At 40.2% G+C, this 16,650-nt stretch overlaps 1 protein-coding gene and 1 long non-coding RNA gene across 2 annotated transcripts; both read right to left on the bottom strand.

The window, feature by feature from the left end:
* Positions 1 to 9,403: 9,403 nt before the first annotated feature.
* Positions 9,404 to 16,578, bottom strand: CZH9orf40 (chromosome Z C9orf40 homolog). The gene is made up of 2 exons (XM_069777485.1): positions 16,211 to 16,578; positions 9,404 to 11,206 (listed from the first exon to the last, which is right to left on the bottom strand). Exons 1-2 carry the CDS (start codon positions 16,541 to 16,543, stop codon positions 11,048 to 11,050), a joined length of 492 nt encoding a protein of 163 aa, XP_069633586.1. The 5' UTR covers positions 16,544 to 16,578; the 3' UTR covers positions 9,404 to 11,047.
* On the bottom strand, positions 13,511 to 16,173 carry LOC138683964 (uncharacterized). Its single transcript, XR_011323447.1, has 2 exons — positions 14,464 to 16,173; positions 13,511 to 14,433 (listed from the first exon to the last, which is right to left on the bottom strand). It is a non-coding gene; the product is annotated as an uncharacterized lncRNA (long non-coding RNA).
* Positions 16,579 to 16,650: the final 72 nt, after the last annotated feature.

Genomic DNA, 16,650 nt, shown 5'->3' with positions numbered 1-16,650 from the left:
AGCCCCCTGCCAAACATGTTTCTGCTTCTTATACTGCATCTTTTTGTCTTTAGACTACTTACATTGCACTTCTTACACAGTAGGCCTTAAAAAGCATTACAGCTTCCAATAACAGAATGCACTGCTAGAAATTTTAGCAGGTGATGAACAGCATGTTCATTCTTTTCCTAGCTACACCTTCTAAGATATTAAATTATTTTCAGTTAAATTTTCTGAAGTCATGCTGAGTCAGCACAGAAACTTTCAGCTCAATTTTCTAGTTTCACCAGTGTTTATAAATGAAATAAATAAGTGTTTTAATAGGAGATATCAGTCACTGTTACCAGGCCCACTCTTCGTATGAATCTGAAACCTGTAAGACACCTGAAACACAAGTACCCCAGCACATGCAGACACTCTGGACTTTGACTGGGTCATAGCTAGATGTACATATTCCTCTGACTGCAAGAATTTTCTTAATTCCCAATTTCTGCCATTGCTAAGTTGTGCGTCTTCTTTCAGACATGAGAAATTCTCAGTCTTCCCTGGAATCAAGACTTGCCATTTGTAATCTAATACAAAGACCTGAAAATCTGCTCTCAAAAGCCCTACAAACCAATTGTCATGCTGCAAATTCTCACACACAATTCCCCAGCACTTCACTGATATAAAAACACATGTGGTATGTTTTATAACAGACATTTCAGTAGTTCAAAGTCCACATAACTATCATGTACTCTTTATTGTGTTATCTCTAGAAATCAGAACTGTTGAGATGTTTTCTCCTGCACTCCTACTGCAGAATATCAATCGTATTTCTACAGACTTACCTTAAGATCAGCACTATCTTGCTTATCCATCCTTTATGCTTCTTTTTGCTTAAGTCCTATATTCCCAGTCTCTAAGCTGTCACTTCAACAGCAGTGCGGCCAGCTCAATTCTTGGATGCCCGTTAGGAACAATGCGTCACACCTCTTGCTTTTCATGTCCTAAGTGAAATGCAGACATGTCAAAGTATGACTGCATTAATTCATGCACAACCTTCCGTTGTTTTCAAAGTCCAAAAATCTCCTACCAAAAAGCAATCTTGAAGGAGGATAATACGCTTAACAGAAACTTTTACCGAAACAGGAATGGCTTTGTTTCTGTTGTTTCCATGGGGTGCCTGTAAAGGCGTAAGCATCCAGATACCCACTCTGTTCACTATGTTCTGTTAGATCATACCTCCTATCCAGCAAGTATATTAAAATGGTTTTTCCATCAACTGTGTTTAATCAGGCAGGATCTACTAAAGGTGTGTCCAGATTTTGGAATGAAAAAGCCAAAACTAATCTACATCTTATGCACTAATCTGCTTTAGAGGGAACTCCCAGTTTCATTGTTTCATCATCTCCAAACATGCTGAAGACACTGAGTTTCATGACTACAAACTTTTACCTTTGCCTTAGTGCCCTAACAGGTCTTGAAGAACTGATGAAGCAACAAAGAGAGGAGGAAGGAATGAAACTGGTAAAGACTGCTTCTAGATTTCTCCCCCTGTCCCATATCATCATCAACAAATCAGCCTGCCCCTAGGCTTATTTACCTTTATCTTCCAACATAAATAAAGTCTTCTCATAAGTTAGTCCAACACCTAAGGCTGGCAGCAGATACATTGAACACACGCTCATCAGATGACAACTGTTTCTGCTACTGCTTTGGCATGCTGCGGAAACGCACTGTGGCAGATTATTTTCCTTTATAGCACAAAACTTAAATCTTGTTTTACCATGCAGATTCTGGACTACAACAGAACAGAATCTTCTGCCATAGTCTTCCCCTGCAACTTACAGTGTGTAGAAGCAACCTCCTGGAGTGAGCTTAAGTCATGCTTTATTGCTTATTTCACAGTATGTGAATATGCAATGATTATTCCAGGTCCGATTCTAGTAAATCTTTCTCCTGCTGTCCACTGCACACTGATATTAGATATAGGTCTGCCAATAAATGCTTTTCCAAGAAGGAGAACATGATTTCCCTCATCACAAATAAACTGATTTTTTTATTAAAGTTGAGGATGCCAGAACCCAGGCAGGCATATAAACGCCCATCAGCTACTGGTTCACATGATAGATGTGCTTCAACAGGAGGCAAGAATGAGGACAGTCTTGAGTATTGAATTATACACAGTCAGGATGCCATGTGTTCTTTTGGTGTTTTTTAATCAGATCATTCAGTGGTTGCAACAAGTAGTTACATGGCTCAAAATCCTTCAAGATAGTTCAGACATTGTATTTGCATGAAGAATTATTCAAAGTCAACAGGACTGTCTGCAGAATTTATTCTATGAGAAAATTGGCTTTTAAAAAGTTTTGATTAGGGTTTGTATGTTGCCAGGAATGTAGTGGGGTAGGTTTTGTCAACTTGATGGTCACAGTCACAAATATCCTATCATCAATTCTCCCAAAATGCACTCTGTAAATAGCTTTGAAGTCAGTGCAGACCCAAAGAACAAAATGTGACGGGGTCTTGTTACAGTCATGAACAGTTTCTGTGCTTCTAGTGATAGTCCCATGGAAACCAGCATACTGCTTCCTAAGGCAGGACATCACAGTCCAAAATTGAGAAATAACATTTCAAATGGTGTCATTGGTCTTTGTAACTCAATTTTCTTAATAGAGGTAGGAAAATGAGTGAAGAAGGCCTAAGACAACTCAGTATAGGACTGTGTTTGGCAGCTTTAAGATGCAGTAGTCTCCATCTCTTGAGAATAAGAGAATAAACCCTTCACAGAGGTGGAGAAGCACAATGTACTTTTGTAGGGTAACAGTCACGGAGACAAACACAAGGAAGATGCAGGATTGAAGGATAACCACTTGAGCTGCTGTTCTTACCTCAGTATTAGACGATTCCTCAGATGGTATGTGTAGCTAAACAGTAACACCTGAAAAGTTTTCTGAGTTTCTGAGGAGCCTTTCTCGAGCATTAACACAATCCCTGCTTCTAAGAATAAGAAGCCTTAAGGGTTTTGCGGAATAGTCTCATGGAACACTGCCTCTCTTCAGTTTGCTCTGTCATTCCTTGCATCCCTCAGACTAGTTAACAGACTTTTCAAATGTGTCATCTTTCAGAGTACTCCTAGATGTGAACTCTGACTTGTCAGCTCTCTGGCCTGGGTCAAGTGACAGGCATCTGAATTCTTCAGTGAGACTTTCTCCAGATGTGACCCCAGAGCTTTCAAATCCTCATTTTAAAACAATTTTCAAAATCTGTTCTTTTCTACCTTTTTTTTTCATACCAGATATGATATATCTTTCTCACAGGCACTATACAGAAGGTGGAATTGGGAGGGTGGAGGTTTGTGTTACTATCCACACTCAAAGACATGCCAAAGCAAATGCTTCAAGCTTCAGAGGAAAGTAGACAAACAAAAAACTTCCTGCTTGAGACTGAAGAAAAAAAAAAAAACTTTATCCACATGACCTCTTTATTTTGAACTAACCTAAACCGGTTTGCCTCAGAATTAAGGGTTAAACAGCAAGGAATGTACTGGGAGCACCATATTTCACAAAGGAAGAAGGAAGTCTGTCCTTTAGTGACCCATGGCTGGAGGCAAGAGGAAACCTGAAGACACTTATTAGGGTGTCATTCAGGTACACTGAGCACACATGGTCTCAGAGTGGAATATGTCTGTGCAGAAGCCTTAAAGCAAAGCCAGACTATCCAGTGTAAGAAGATGGGCTGATTCATGGAGAATAGTATTGTCCCAGGACAGTCTTCCAAAGGCTGTGGGCAGCTGCAGGTACATCCATGCTCACATGGCACTGTGCCTTTAAGATACAATTGCTGACTGCTCTGCAGGCAAGTCCCTAACACTTGGCTGTTGGGTTTCACAGGCTGTCCTAGCAACTGTGGGGTTTGGGCAAGGGCTCCCCATCAGGCCCAGCCTCATGGCATGGCCACAACGCAAGAGGCAAGCGACCACATGGATTCACCCTATGAGCTGCATCTGGTCTGCAGGGCATTGCTCTGACCGCTCCCCACTGAAAGCTGCGGGCAGTCAACTGCAGGCACAAGTCCCATGTAAAAATACTGAGGTGCTAGTGTCAGCTAGGCAGGGCGCTGTTATGATCAGTACTGCTTTCAGGCGGTGTTCTGAGGAGCTATCACATGCTACATGATAGAAATACACCATACCATGAACCTTCAAACTGATTAACTTCACTGTTTGTTGCCAGCTGCTCAAGTTTCACATTTAGGTACCTAGATTTCTAAGAAGAAAGCAAGGTAAATTTAAGCTTATTTCCATTCAGCAAATTAAGAAGTTTATTTTGGACTTCTCCTCTGCGCCAATCATCCCTTTCTAAAACAACATTCTTCTGCTATGACCCAGTGTCTTATCCTTTACATAATTTTTATACCAATGTGTTTGCTAACTGCTACATTGTGTTTTTAAATGGTAGTTTTTAACATCACAGAAATCAATACTGGCAACTGAAATCATTCTCTTAAATAGTTACCTCATATGAAAACACCTTATGTATTTTTTCTTTCTGAGGAAAAACTGACCAGCCTAGGAGAGGAAATTAGTTTGGCTGCATTTTTGGTTCCAAGTGGTGTGACTGTTTTTTTTTTAAAAATATATTACATGATCAGATAGACCTTTTTTTTTTTTTTTTAAGAAAACATACTAAAAATTCTGTTAATTGTTTCCTTGACTACTTGAGACTTAAGATAAAAACCCAAGGACCTGTTCTTGTAAATGCTAACAGTTACTGCTCGCTATTGTGAGCTGTCCTGAAAGCACAAATCTTCCTACAGCATGAGTACACTGCATTTTAAGAACTGTAAGTCAGAATACTACATCTCAAAAAATCAAATTCCACTACTCTAACCTGTAGTAAAACAGCACAACTGAAATAGAGAGACCTTCAAAATCATATCTGTAAAAGGCAAAGTGTTTCTAATTTTCCTTACTGAAAAAGAAAATCTAACAATGTGCTTTTATCATTCTCTTAAGTCAATGATAAGACACTGGTAAATGCCATACAATGTGGTCTAAGGAATTTGAGTAAGAGTGTTTTGATTGCTGAACTCATTATTGAAATGACTGGTCTTCATAAATTAGCAATTCTGGCCTCACAATAATTCAAGACCACCTGAAGAAAGATAAAACAGAAAACCCAAAATGATTTGAGATTGGAGTAGTTAGCACTGACAAATCCAGGATATTCACAGATAAACTGCACAACATAAACAGGGGAGAAAGGAATGCATTGAAATGTGGGTACCAGAATCTGTCTTACAGCTCAAAATAATGAGAAATAAAGATAATGGAGAGCCTATTCTACCCTTTATGCTATTTGCTGGCATAAAAACAAGTAGGCAAGTAGGCACTCTCAGTACCTATTTGTTCAACCCAAAGGGACTCCACTGACCAAGCTGTATCCTTAAAGCGCTTTGGGCATATATGCATTGTATGCATGGACTCTAAGAAAAAAAAAAAACAAAAACCATATTGGACATCAAAACCATCATTATTTCTCCCTGAAGCCTTGCCATGTCATAGAAATTAAGGCATTTTGATATTTACACTCCAGGCCTGATATTACTGTTATAATAGTAGTCCACAGTATAAACATTTTTTGCTTGTTAGCCATACCTTTCCCTCTCACATCACACTCTATTTCACAATAACATTTTACAATTATTTTTATGGCTTCAATTTAAACAATGAAAAGCTGTCTCTGGTGTCTCTGTATTTGCACATTACACACTTAGAAATAGAGTCTGAAGTAGATTTTCATCTTTTCAATCACAGGCTTCTCCAATTCCTAAAAGGTAGAAGTAGAAAAACTATTACGGGATACACAGATGCAACATTTTGTGATTATTCGATAAAAAACCATTGCAGTTTACAACTCACAATCATGAAACCATAGGATTTTGGTAGCTTACTTTATGCCAAAGTAGTTCTTATATAGTAATTGCTTTCTATGCAATCAGAAGAAAATTAGTTTAAAATGCCAGCAAGTAAAATAAAATTAAAGCAAATTTCATATTCTACAAGTTGAAGCATCACTAGGAAATAACCACTACATAGCATCAGGCTTCAGAGAGGAACACCTGCCACTTAGGACAGATCCAATGGAATTAATTATTGCATGTTCCAATTTAATTAGAAGAGCACTGTGCCCTGCTCAAATGGACATTACAAAATTCACCTGTGCAAGAGAACAGTGAATATATGTGGCTCATTTCCATTCATAGCTCTGCATGAAAAAACTTTCCTCTGGCTTACACTTCACTGAAGATATTACAATACTATTTTTGTTTACTTTTTTCAATCTCTACTTGGTAAGTCACTTATTTAATCATATTCCAATCCAAACATGAACCCCGGGTATTCATACAAGAAAAGTGGAAAAAAATGTAATGTTTAGCCAGTCCATATCCCTTCTTTCAAAAATTCACTATTATAAAAGAACACAAAACAAAACCAGGAAAACTACCATCCACCACAGTCATTCTTAAAAGCAAAATAAAATTACAAACAAAAACTGATTTTGCCTCCATCCTCCTTTCACAATTTTTTCCCCTGGGAATGGTAACGTATCAGTAATAAGAAAACTATTTTTTCCTTCACTAGTGAAAGAGTTATGATCTGTGTGGCTTTAAAAGAAGAAAGAACAATGAATTTTAAGTCCTTAGAAGTGACTAAGAAATCATGAATGCTATTTTTTTGACCAAGAGCATTTAAAACATATTTGTTAATAACCGAGTTCACTTACAAATTAAATATAATTAAAATATACTGTTTGCGGCATCAATATAAAATTCTCTAATAAAGTTTCAAATAGGAATTTAAAAAACCCAACCTTTTATAAGACTTGAAAAACCCCGTTTGAAATTTCCTCATACATTTCAAATATATAGTTACCTACATACCAAAATTTAAACACTACTTCATGAGTTAGTTTCTTATGAATTAGCACTTACCTTTTTCTTCCTCATATTTAATGAGTACATTTCAAGTAGCCTTCAGCCACCGACTGAAGTTTCCATCCAACATACAGATGAAGCCTGCTTTCAAGTTCTAACTAACGGAAACAGTGCTAACAAGTAGTGACAACAAACTCCCAAGTGTTGATAGCTTTTTTTTTGGGGGGGGGGGGAGGGGGGAGAACAGGAGATGAACCAATTCTTGACAAAATGTTTTTATTCCAATTATGCTGAAGACCTTGTGTCACCTTATAATCAGGAACTTGTGACTTGACCTGCCTTTATTTATGCATCACAGTAAGGAAATGATTAACATTCATGATGTCACTGCTTGAATTTTCAGCAGCGGTTCAGAATAAAAGCATACCCAAAACTTTTTCCAGATTCACTGTAGTTTACTGTGTATGTGTATTGCCACCTAGAGAGTCAAGGTTATAACTGTAAGCATGGAAATAATTAAGCCAGCCCAAGCATACTAGCTATTTTGAAATGCTTCTTTGAACATAAGCTTTAATATACCAAGCAATGAGTCTGTGCAGTGTATTTGATGCAGCTGTCATCAGATGCTTTCACAAAAATACACAAGAATTCCCCACAATGAATCTGCTGTAATCAGAAATAGCTGCCAAATGCTGGACAGCAATAATCTTTGGTGCCACCTGGAAACATATACTTGCACTGTCTTATTTTCTACACAGAGGATCCTGTGGATTTTCAAACTACCCATATACATAAGCGTGTTGTACTTCTTTAATGTCCATTAAATTCTTGGCCTTGCCAACAGGAAAAAACATCAAGCAGTAACTGTCAAAACAGTGAGAAACCTAAGATTTACTGTTGATCATGATATTTAAACTATTGTAAATGTTGCTGTGCTGAAGATGGAGCCAATGCTGAAAATATTACTTCATGTCATTGCTCTGCTGGCCAACTATGCACTCATTTGCTATGCTACTTCATCATCATCACCTACCTTCCATTCCCCACTTTCTCCTTTTTTTCTTTCTTTCTACCACAGTCTAGTTATGCAAGACATGGTCATCAGTGCAGCCTGTTTTTCATAGTAGTTCTTCACTTTCCTGATTTGGACTGAGCTTTAAGCTTCTCCTGGAGGCTCATCTATCTTGGGAACCATAAATACAGTACAGGCCTTCAATAAACACAAATGAGTCCATGAAAAGCAGGCCTTACGTTTAGAACAAGACAGAAAATTTACAACAGCAGGCAAGCTGGTAATACTACTTTGCTGTTTAAATCTGCTCTGAAACATGTTTAACTCCAGCATTTCATTTCTCATCAGTATGCCCATACCCTTACTGTGCTACTTCCATATGCAACACCTGTATCAACCCCGGTAGTATCCAGATGATCTCTGTGGTTACACTGTACGTTTTCTTACTCTTGTGACAGTGGTTCTTCCTTTTGAAGAGGAACATTTTAGAGAAAAGCAAACTCCCAGTTACCTAGAGAGAATATAAACAATTTTTTTCTCAAAGTTTAAGAACACATCAAATTAAGATTATCGGTTGCTAGGTATTATGCTACTCCTGAGACGTCTTAGAATTTGTGCTGACATTTTGTTATTTCAAAAGAACATTTTCTTCTGACTGGGTATGAATGCACATGCAAATTAAAACATCTGAAGCTTGCTTACAGTTTATGTACAGCCCTTGAATAAGAGCGCTCTAGAAATACGGAGTTGGAAGCCAAGACCAGTGTTGTGGTAGCCCACTGTGACACATGGTATCTGGAGACACCAGACACGAAGCAGTGATATATCCTGATCACACCTTTTGACAGCTCCTGTTTATGTAATCTATCATCACTCCCCCTTACCTTGCCCAGCCTTTTGTGTAACTCAAACTCTCAGACTCATTTAAAAAAGTTTTCCAAGGCTTTTAAATTTGCCTCTATTTGCAAACAGATGAATGGAAAAAATTAATCAGTTCAGCAAATGCTCTGAAAGTAGCCGTAACATTCCAGCCCGTAACCCAGAGCCCATGACTGGAACAAGCCAAGAAGCAAGTGCTTGCCTACAGCGTAATTGCAGATAAAGTAAACATATGGCCTACAACACAGTGCAAGCTTCATTTGGTTTAAAGGGCTTATTTATTTTGTTATGGAATAGCTCAAATATGTATTCTAAAGACAATAATAAAACCTCTTTTGTCCTGTGAATACAGTGGAAAGGAGAGACAGATTTTAACAATAAAATCCAGTCTATTGCTAGGACATATCTACTGCATATGAAGATCCAAGCAGATTTTAAGTGGCTAAAGTATTTCTGCAAAGATACTAGCTAATAATGCAAAATACTGGATCCTGAGAATACTGGATGGTGTGAAATATTATAAAACCCACAAATATAGGAATGTATGTATTACCTAGGGTAAAAAAAAAAACAAAAACAAAAACAAAACAAACACCTCAACAAACTAACTAATCTGTTTCCTCACTAATTTATTTTGATTATAGTAAACATGAAAAAGCACTTGCAGTCTTGCCAGAAAAGGAGTTTGTTTTAAAAAACATTTTTAAAGTATCTCCTAAGACAAGTTGATGTATTTGAACTTATAAAAATATCACTGAAAATGTGAGAGAAGAATAAATATTGTTTAAATATGTATCCAGCTAATCTGACAGCAGGCAGAAGCACATCCAACCAAGCACCACGAAATGTTTGAGTCACTAAGCCACCTCCTTTCTTCTGTGGGTACTGAGAGACCCTAACAATCTAATGACCCTAATGAATATTAATGAACAAATACAGCACAAATACTGAGAAAAAGTTTCCAAATGTTTACTAAGAAGGCTGACAAGCTGAATATTTTAGGTAGAAAGACCTAATAAAATGGCAAAGTTATAGAAGCAACAATCTGAAGGAAAAAAGTCAGGAACTTTACATAGTGATAGTCCCAAAGTTTTCAAATACACACAGGCAAAACTTTATTGTCCTTTAGTAAATACATTACTTTTAAAAAATTAGAAAATTTCAGAAGTTGCCTTCTTCATTGATGATTCCAGCAAAAATACAGTGTTTGCTATCCTTAAAGACAAATCACATTTGCAAAGGCTGACAGTCTGCCCATACAACTTCAGTCTATTATTAAAAACAAGTATTTCTAATTGTACTTCAGCTTGTAAATAAATTACAGAAGACAAGCATTAAGTCATATTTCACAGCAAAAAAACACTATTCAGTGAACTTTTGTAAAAATTTTTTGCAAGATCCAGTCTCAGCAAAAACCACACCTCAGTCAGTGTATGTGGCAATTTTATATTCCATTAACTTTCCCTGACACACCTGCGCACACCTGCCATTTCAATGCTACTGACTGATTCAGAGCTAATGTCAGAAAGCTAAGAATAGCATTAACTTGAGAATGGACCAAAAACCTAAAAGCTGGCTGACCACTGCTTTGGGTAATGTGAAGTGGAGAAGGTGAAAAAGCTTTTTCACAAGGAGAATGTGAAAAACTTTCAGAACAGTGGCAGCTTACAGAAGTAAAGATCCCCTTTTCCTTCCCCTTCCCTGCCACATTTGGTTTTGGTTTGCATAGAAAAGGGAATGTTTTGTCTTGTTTTAGTAGGCTCTTACTTTTTGGTTTAGCTGTTAAACACTGAAAAAAAACCCACATTAAAAATTGCTAAAGTTTGTATGCTTTATGATAAATTCACATTATAAATATTTCACTTTTAGGTACCACAGTTATATCTTTTTGTTCAGGACAGGCAAGATGATTTTCCATTTCCTTTTGACATGTAACATGTTCACCTGTTTCTTTTAATTGCATCCCAAAGTTCTAATTTTCTGTAGTCTTCTTTTAGCCTGCCTCCGTATTTTCAAGCATTCTTGCTAGACATCATAGCCTCCTCTACACTGTACACCTCCAGACAGCTTACTATTAAGTACCTAATAGTGATTATCCCATCCACTTAAGACAACTCAGACTTGCTTTTGCAGACTGACATAATACTATTTCTTCAAAAAGGCAGAAGCATGCTCATTTTTCTCCCAAGTAGAAAAACCTGAATCCAAACGGAAACAAGTTTCCTGCAAGTAGATGTACAACTATGAAACAACTGATCAGGTCTCCATTTCAGTCTCCATAGCATCAGTCCTTGAAGGAGTTTTAGCTTCTGGTGGAGTCCCTCCATCTACGTTCTGAATATCAGACAAATCAATAGCAGGCAGTGGTGCTCTCCAATACAGGAATGAGTTATACTGACAGAATTCTTCTTCTTGCTTTGAAAAGAGACAAACATAAAGGCAACAAAACATTAATGTATTTCACATAAGTACATAATAATAAACTTCTATAAAAGAATCTGAAACAAGGAAGAGTTACTCAGCTGTTCCATATTAATAGTTCTTATCATTTTATACAGAAAAGAAATGAGCTATTTCTAAGGAAAACACCATAGAAAATCTGAATCAAATCATAATTTACTTTTGTATTTTCAAATATTCTTGCAAAGAACTACACAACCTCTGGGAAATACTTCCATAACTCCACCAATTTCCTCAACTTGCAATCTTTGCACAGAACAATACTGAAAAACGTGCAATTACTGGACTTTGCATACAAAAACTGTTCACTGCTTTTTCTTCTCACAATGGTATACAAATTTCATGCACAGTTAGAAGCTGGTATTCAGAAGAATGTATTTAGCTATTTTACATCCACTCAGATGATACCTGTAGGAAAAGTAAAGCATTGGGTAGTGTTTCTACCACATGTTGTTTCTTCTTTTCTTGTAGCTACATTTTGTACTCAAGTATTCATGAGAAAAATGAAGACCTCTTCTACAGGCAGGGACGGAAAAGTTTAAGAACTTTTGGTAAACCTTGGAGGAACATGTACCCATCTACTACTTTAGTATGGCACCACAATTTTTTTTTTAAATCTCTGTTAGAAAACAGTTTGTTTATAACCATATGTAGTGGGTATAAACAGTGGCCAATCTGTGCATGTTCTTATGGATAGGATACCCATAAGAAGAGGAATTCTCAAGTCATTCCTTAGGTCTTCAGCATGTACTTTCTTCTGGTATGTAAAAACACTGAATGTTGCCACAAACCTAAAATAATGCATTTCCACAGAATATTGCTTTATATTTTTCCTAACATACAATCAGAATTTCTAAATATTTTACTGTAATGTCTCAGCTGTAATGGGTGCTGAACAGAAGTATTTTTAACAAATAAACTGGTATAACTGTTTTGGTATGGCTCTTTAAAAATGTCATGCTTTGTTTGCTGGTTCTGCAACTAAAAAAATGGAATGTTCAAAAAAATCGCAGTAAGTATCGTCCCTAAACCCTCTCAGATACTGGAAAAATGATGCTTCCCCCACTCCCCAAAAGAGAGAAGTATGTAAATTCACCATACTTTCAATTTAAAGAACACACATTGTGTTACCACACAAACCTCTCATGAAGTACAATTTGTTGCACTAGGTAACCTATTCTTACTACAAAAACCCTGCATTATTCAAGACCTGTAATAATTAAGAGAGGTATGCAAGGTGTTGACATTTCATAGCAGCAAGTACTACTAATGTGAATTTGCTTGCTAGGAAAATATTGTCTTCAGGGAAAATTAAAGAACCAAAGTTCTCATTAATGGGAATCAAGACCAAAACCAATTAAATGATATAGTGCCACAGGAACAGAAGGATTGATTGTATGGAAACTGGAAGAAAGCCAAACTATAAGTAGCTGCACACATGCATAAATATTCTTGTAAACTGAAATTTTTGCACTGCACGGGATTAACAACAAAGTGCAAAAGATAAAGGGAAGATTTTCCAGTTCGTATTCCAACCTACGCAGCATCACTCACACAGAACCCTGGAGGGCAGGTGGCTAACAAGTGCTTTGAAAAATATTGCCAGCAATGGAGTTTCAGAAACTGTCAGCTACCCTTACAAATTCTCCCCATGTTTAATCCAAACTCCCCTTATATTTTAATAAGTTACTGCTCACACTGTGAGAGCTACGTACTTAAAGTTAGAACATCCCTGTGCTAGGTGCTTCGTACGCACACAGTAAATGACAGCAATCTTGTTTAAAAGATTATAATCTAAAATTTTGTAATACAAAAATATACATACTCTTAATTTTGGACTCAGACTACAAAAAGGATTAATCTCAAGAGCATTCAAGTCTCCAGAGCAGCAGTATTTCAGTTTAATTGTATCTCCAAGAAAGATTCAGCGTGAAAATGAACAAACCCAAGGAACACAAAAGACAGGCACAAACACTAAACGCTCATACATAAAATGCAAAATAAAATACCGAGCATTCACGTTCACCTAAGTATGCTTCAACACAGGTTTTGAGAAGAAATCCTAGCAATATAAGTAACATGCAACAAGCTCAGAGATAAAAAAGCTCAGTTTCTGTGGATGAAGTTGTTTAATTTTTAAGGAGCTAATTTTCCAACTCCAGTTGCATAGGTGTGCTTGCAAATAAAACTCAGATAATATTTCTTCTCTGGCCAACTGTAATATAATTGGAATTGCTTGTAACTTTAACAAAAACAGTGTGAAATTAACAGTATCATCAGCATGTTTATTACTGAACTACACAAGCCACAAAACAGCAAAGAATAATCCCAACCTACAGCTCTATCTTCAGAAAGGTGTAAAAATCATCATCAGAAATATCTTTGTGAAAAATTTAAAACATACAGGTAGGACACACAGAAGATGGAAGAAACACCTCTTGCCTGCCGTTAACCAAGATTTATTTTAAAGCAAAAATATTTTTTATAGAATATTGTACTTAGGGAAACAACCTGTTAAAAATACAGTCCTACAAAAATATTTTATATAGAGAAACACCCTTTACTGTGTGGAAATCCAAGTGGCTTATTGCCTTCCTACCACTGCTAAAGCTTACAAAATTATGTCCAATAACCCTAGGGATAAGGAAAGAATTCAGCATCACATCTGTGCGATCAAGTAAAACTGTTCTGTGGAGGTTTGCTCAATTTGTTTAATTTGCTTCGCTTCAGAAGATGCTTGTTCTGTCTTCAAAAATGAAAGATATGCTTGTGTTTAAAAGGCACTGCCTAAAAAGTATGCGTAGTTTTCATAGGACATAAGATTTTTTTCCTCAATTCCTTTGCGCCTTAATTCTACCATCCATCACAAACACCCCCTGCCAAGCAACCAAGAAACTACCACAAGGCAGAACCTGAGGAAGAGAAGCCACAATTTTCTTTACAGATCACAGATGGGTGTTATACTATCAAAGGCCCCAACTTTTCAAAACCAGAGTCTAGAACTGGAGTTCAGAGTCCATCTGACCTGATTAGACTTTCTGCCACTTCCATATCACTGGTTTGAATACTTTGGTTTTACTTAAAAGGTCCAGGTGGGAGGAAAGGTGAGTTTACATGTATCAAAGCTCTAGACAGACGCAAAATTTGACCTAGCATTTTATTTTTGGAAAACTAAAACTTTCCTAGTACTTTCTTAGTACTTTTCTAAGTACTTTCTTACTTTCTTCGTTTTCTGACCTACTGTGTAAAATGTGGACAGGGCCAGGGAGAAGAATGTACATTGTTCAAAGTTAACCAGGAACACCAGAAGCCAACTGCACATTTCAATATATCCTGATCATTAAGTAACTGATCCCCTTCCCCAACCACTGCCTTCACTAGATGTTCTGATTAAAGGATAGCTCTGGTATCGCTACTTGTTTTGGGTTTGTGTGGTGAGGTTTTGGTAGCGGGGGAGGGGCTACAGGGGTGGCTCCTGTGAGAAGCTGCTGGAAGCTTCCCTGGCTCCAAGTGGCACCTGCCTCTGGCCCAGGCCGAGCCCATCAGTGACGGTGGCAGCGCCTCTGGGAGAACAGATTTAAGAAGGGGAAAACACTGCAACAGCAGCTGGGAGAGAGGAGTGAGAATATGTGAGAGGAACCCCTCTGCAGACACCAAGGTCAGTGAAGGAGGAGGGGATACCCCTACAGCCCATGGTGAGACAGCAGGCTGTCCCCCCCCAGCCCATGGAGGGGAGCAGATGCCCACCGTGACTCCATAGGAAAGCCCGCGCTGGAGCAGTCTGCACCTGAAGGACTGCAGCCTGCAGAAAGGACCCATGCCAGGGAAGTTTGTGGAGAACTGCAGCCCATAGGAAGGACTCAACATCGGAGTAGTTCGTGGAAGAACTGTCTCCTGTGGGAGGGACCCCACGCTGGAGCAGGGGAAGAATGAGGAGTCCTCCTCCTGAGGAGGAAGGAGCGGCAGAGACAAGGTGTGATGAACTGATCCCAACCCCCATTCGCCGACCCCCTGCGCTGCTGGGGGGAGGAGGAAGAGAGAACTGGGACTGGAGCTGAGCCCAGGAAGAAGGGAGGGGTGGGGGTATGGTGTTCTAAGGTTTGGGTTTACATTCTAATATCCTTGTTTTGATTTGGTTTGTAGTAAGTTAAATTGATTTTGTTTCTTCCCCAAGCTGAGCCTGTCTTTTGCCCTCGACCATAAGTGGTGAGTGATTCCTCCTGTCCTTGTCTCGACCCACGAGCTTTTCTTTGTATTTTTTCCTCACCCCACCTGGGCCCGGAGCGGGGAGGGAGGGGGGCGGAGTGAGGGAGCAGCTGCGTGGTCCTCTGTTACTGGCTGGGCTTAAGCCACGACGCTCCTAAATGGCCATCCCAAACAAAAAGTTAAGGAAGTAAGTGGTCAGATCTTGTAGTAAGCCTGACCCACAACCTCAAACAACAGAGACGCTATCAAAATAAACTCTTCAAGCTTCCAGCATACTTTTGGGTGGGGATGTGGCCGAAGATAGACTTAAGGTGAACTCCAGACGGGCTGTTTCCCATCAGTTCTTCTATATGGGCAAAAAAAGAAAAGAAAAAAAAAACCCCAAGCTAGAAATGTTACTTCTTTTGCTTCGGGGAAGGAAAAAAGGGAAAAAACAGCTTGACGAGGCCCACGACCGATCAGCACCGGGAGGCACAGCAGGGGCTGCGGGGCACCGAGCGCTGCCCTGTGCCCGCCTAAGGCCGGGCGACTCCGCCGGCCGCACGGCCCGCCGCCCCCACGGCTGGCACCCGCGCCCCGGCGCGGCGGGCTGAGGGCGCGGCCCCACCCACGGCAACGCCTCGGCTGCCACCAACGGCGCCCGCCGTTCCCCGCCCCACCGGCCGCCGGAGGCGAGCGGCCCGGGCCCGCCCACGGCGGCACCGCGGCATCCTGCCCGGGAGGCCTCCCGCCGCCCCAGCCCCGCTCCGTTACCTCAGCGGCGGCGTCCCGCTCTTTGCCCCGGCCACCGGCGCGTCCCTCCACCGTCCGCTCGTCCTGGGGCGCCGCGGGCCCGCCGCGCCGCCGCCGCCTGCCCCCCGCGTCCCCCTGCTCCCCGCGGGAGCTGCTCCCCCGCAGCCCGGGCCGCTTGCCCGGCGGCGCCTCTGCCTCCTCCAGCTTCCGTTTCGGGGCGGCGGGGCCGGCGCCCGTCGCTTCGCCCCGGGGGCGCCGCTCGGGCGCGGCAGCGCGGGGCGGCGGCGCCGGCTCGCGCAAGAGCCGTTTGACGGGCACGTGACACACTAACGGCTCCGCGCGCCGCTTGGCCATGAAGGGGGGGGGAAGGGGGGGGGGGGGCCGACGGCCGGCGGCTCCGCGGAGCGCGCGTCCTTCGGGAATGCACGCACGGCCGCCACGCGCTGGAGAGCGCATGCGCC

This window comes from Haliaeetus albicilla, chromosome Z, assembly GCF_947461875.1.
Source record: "Haliaeetus albicilla chromosome Z, bHalAlb1.1, whole genome shotgun sequence".
Classification (NCBI taxonomy): Eukaryota; Metazoa; Chordata; class Aves; order Accipitriformes; family Accipitridae; genus Haliaeetus; species Haliaeetus albicilla.
The sequence above is the reverse complement of the archived record's forward strand: the minus strand, read 5'-3'. Positions and strand labels throughout refer to the sequence as shown.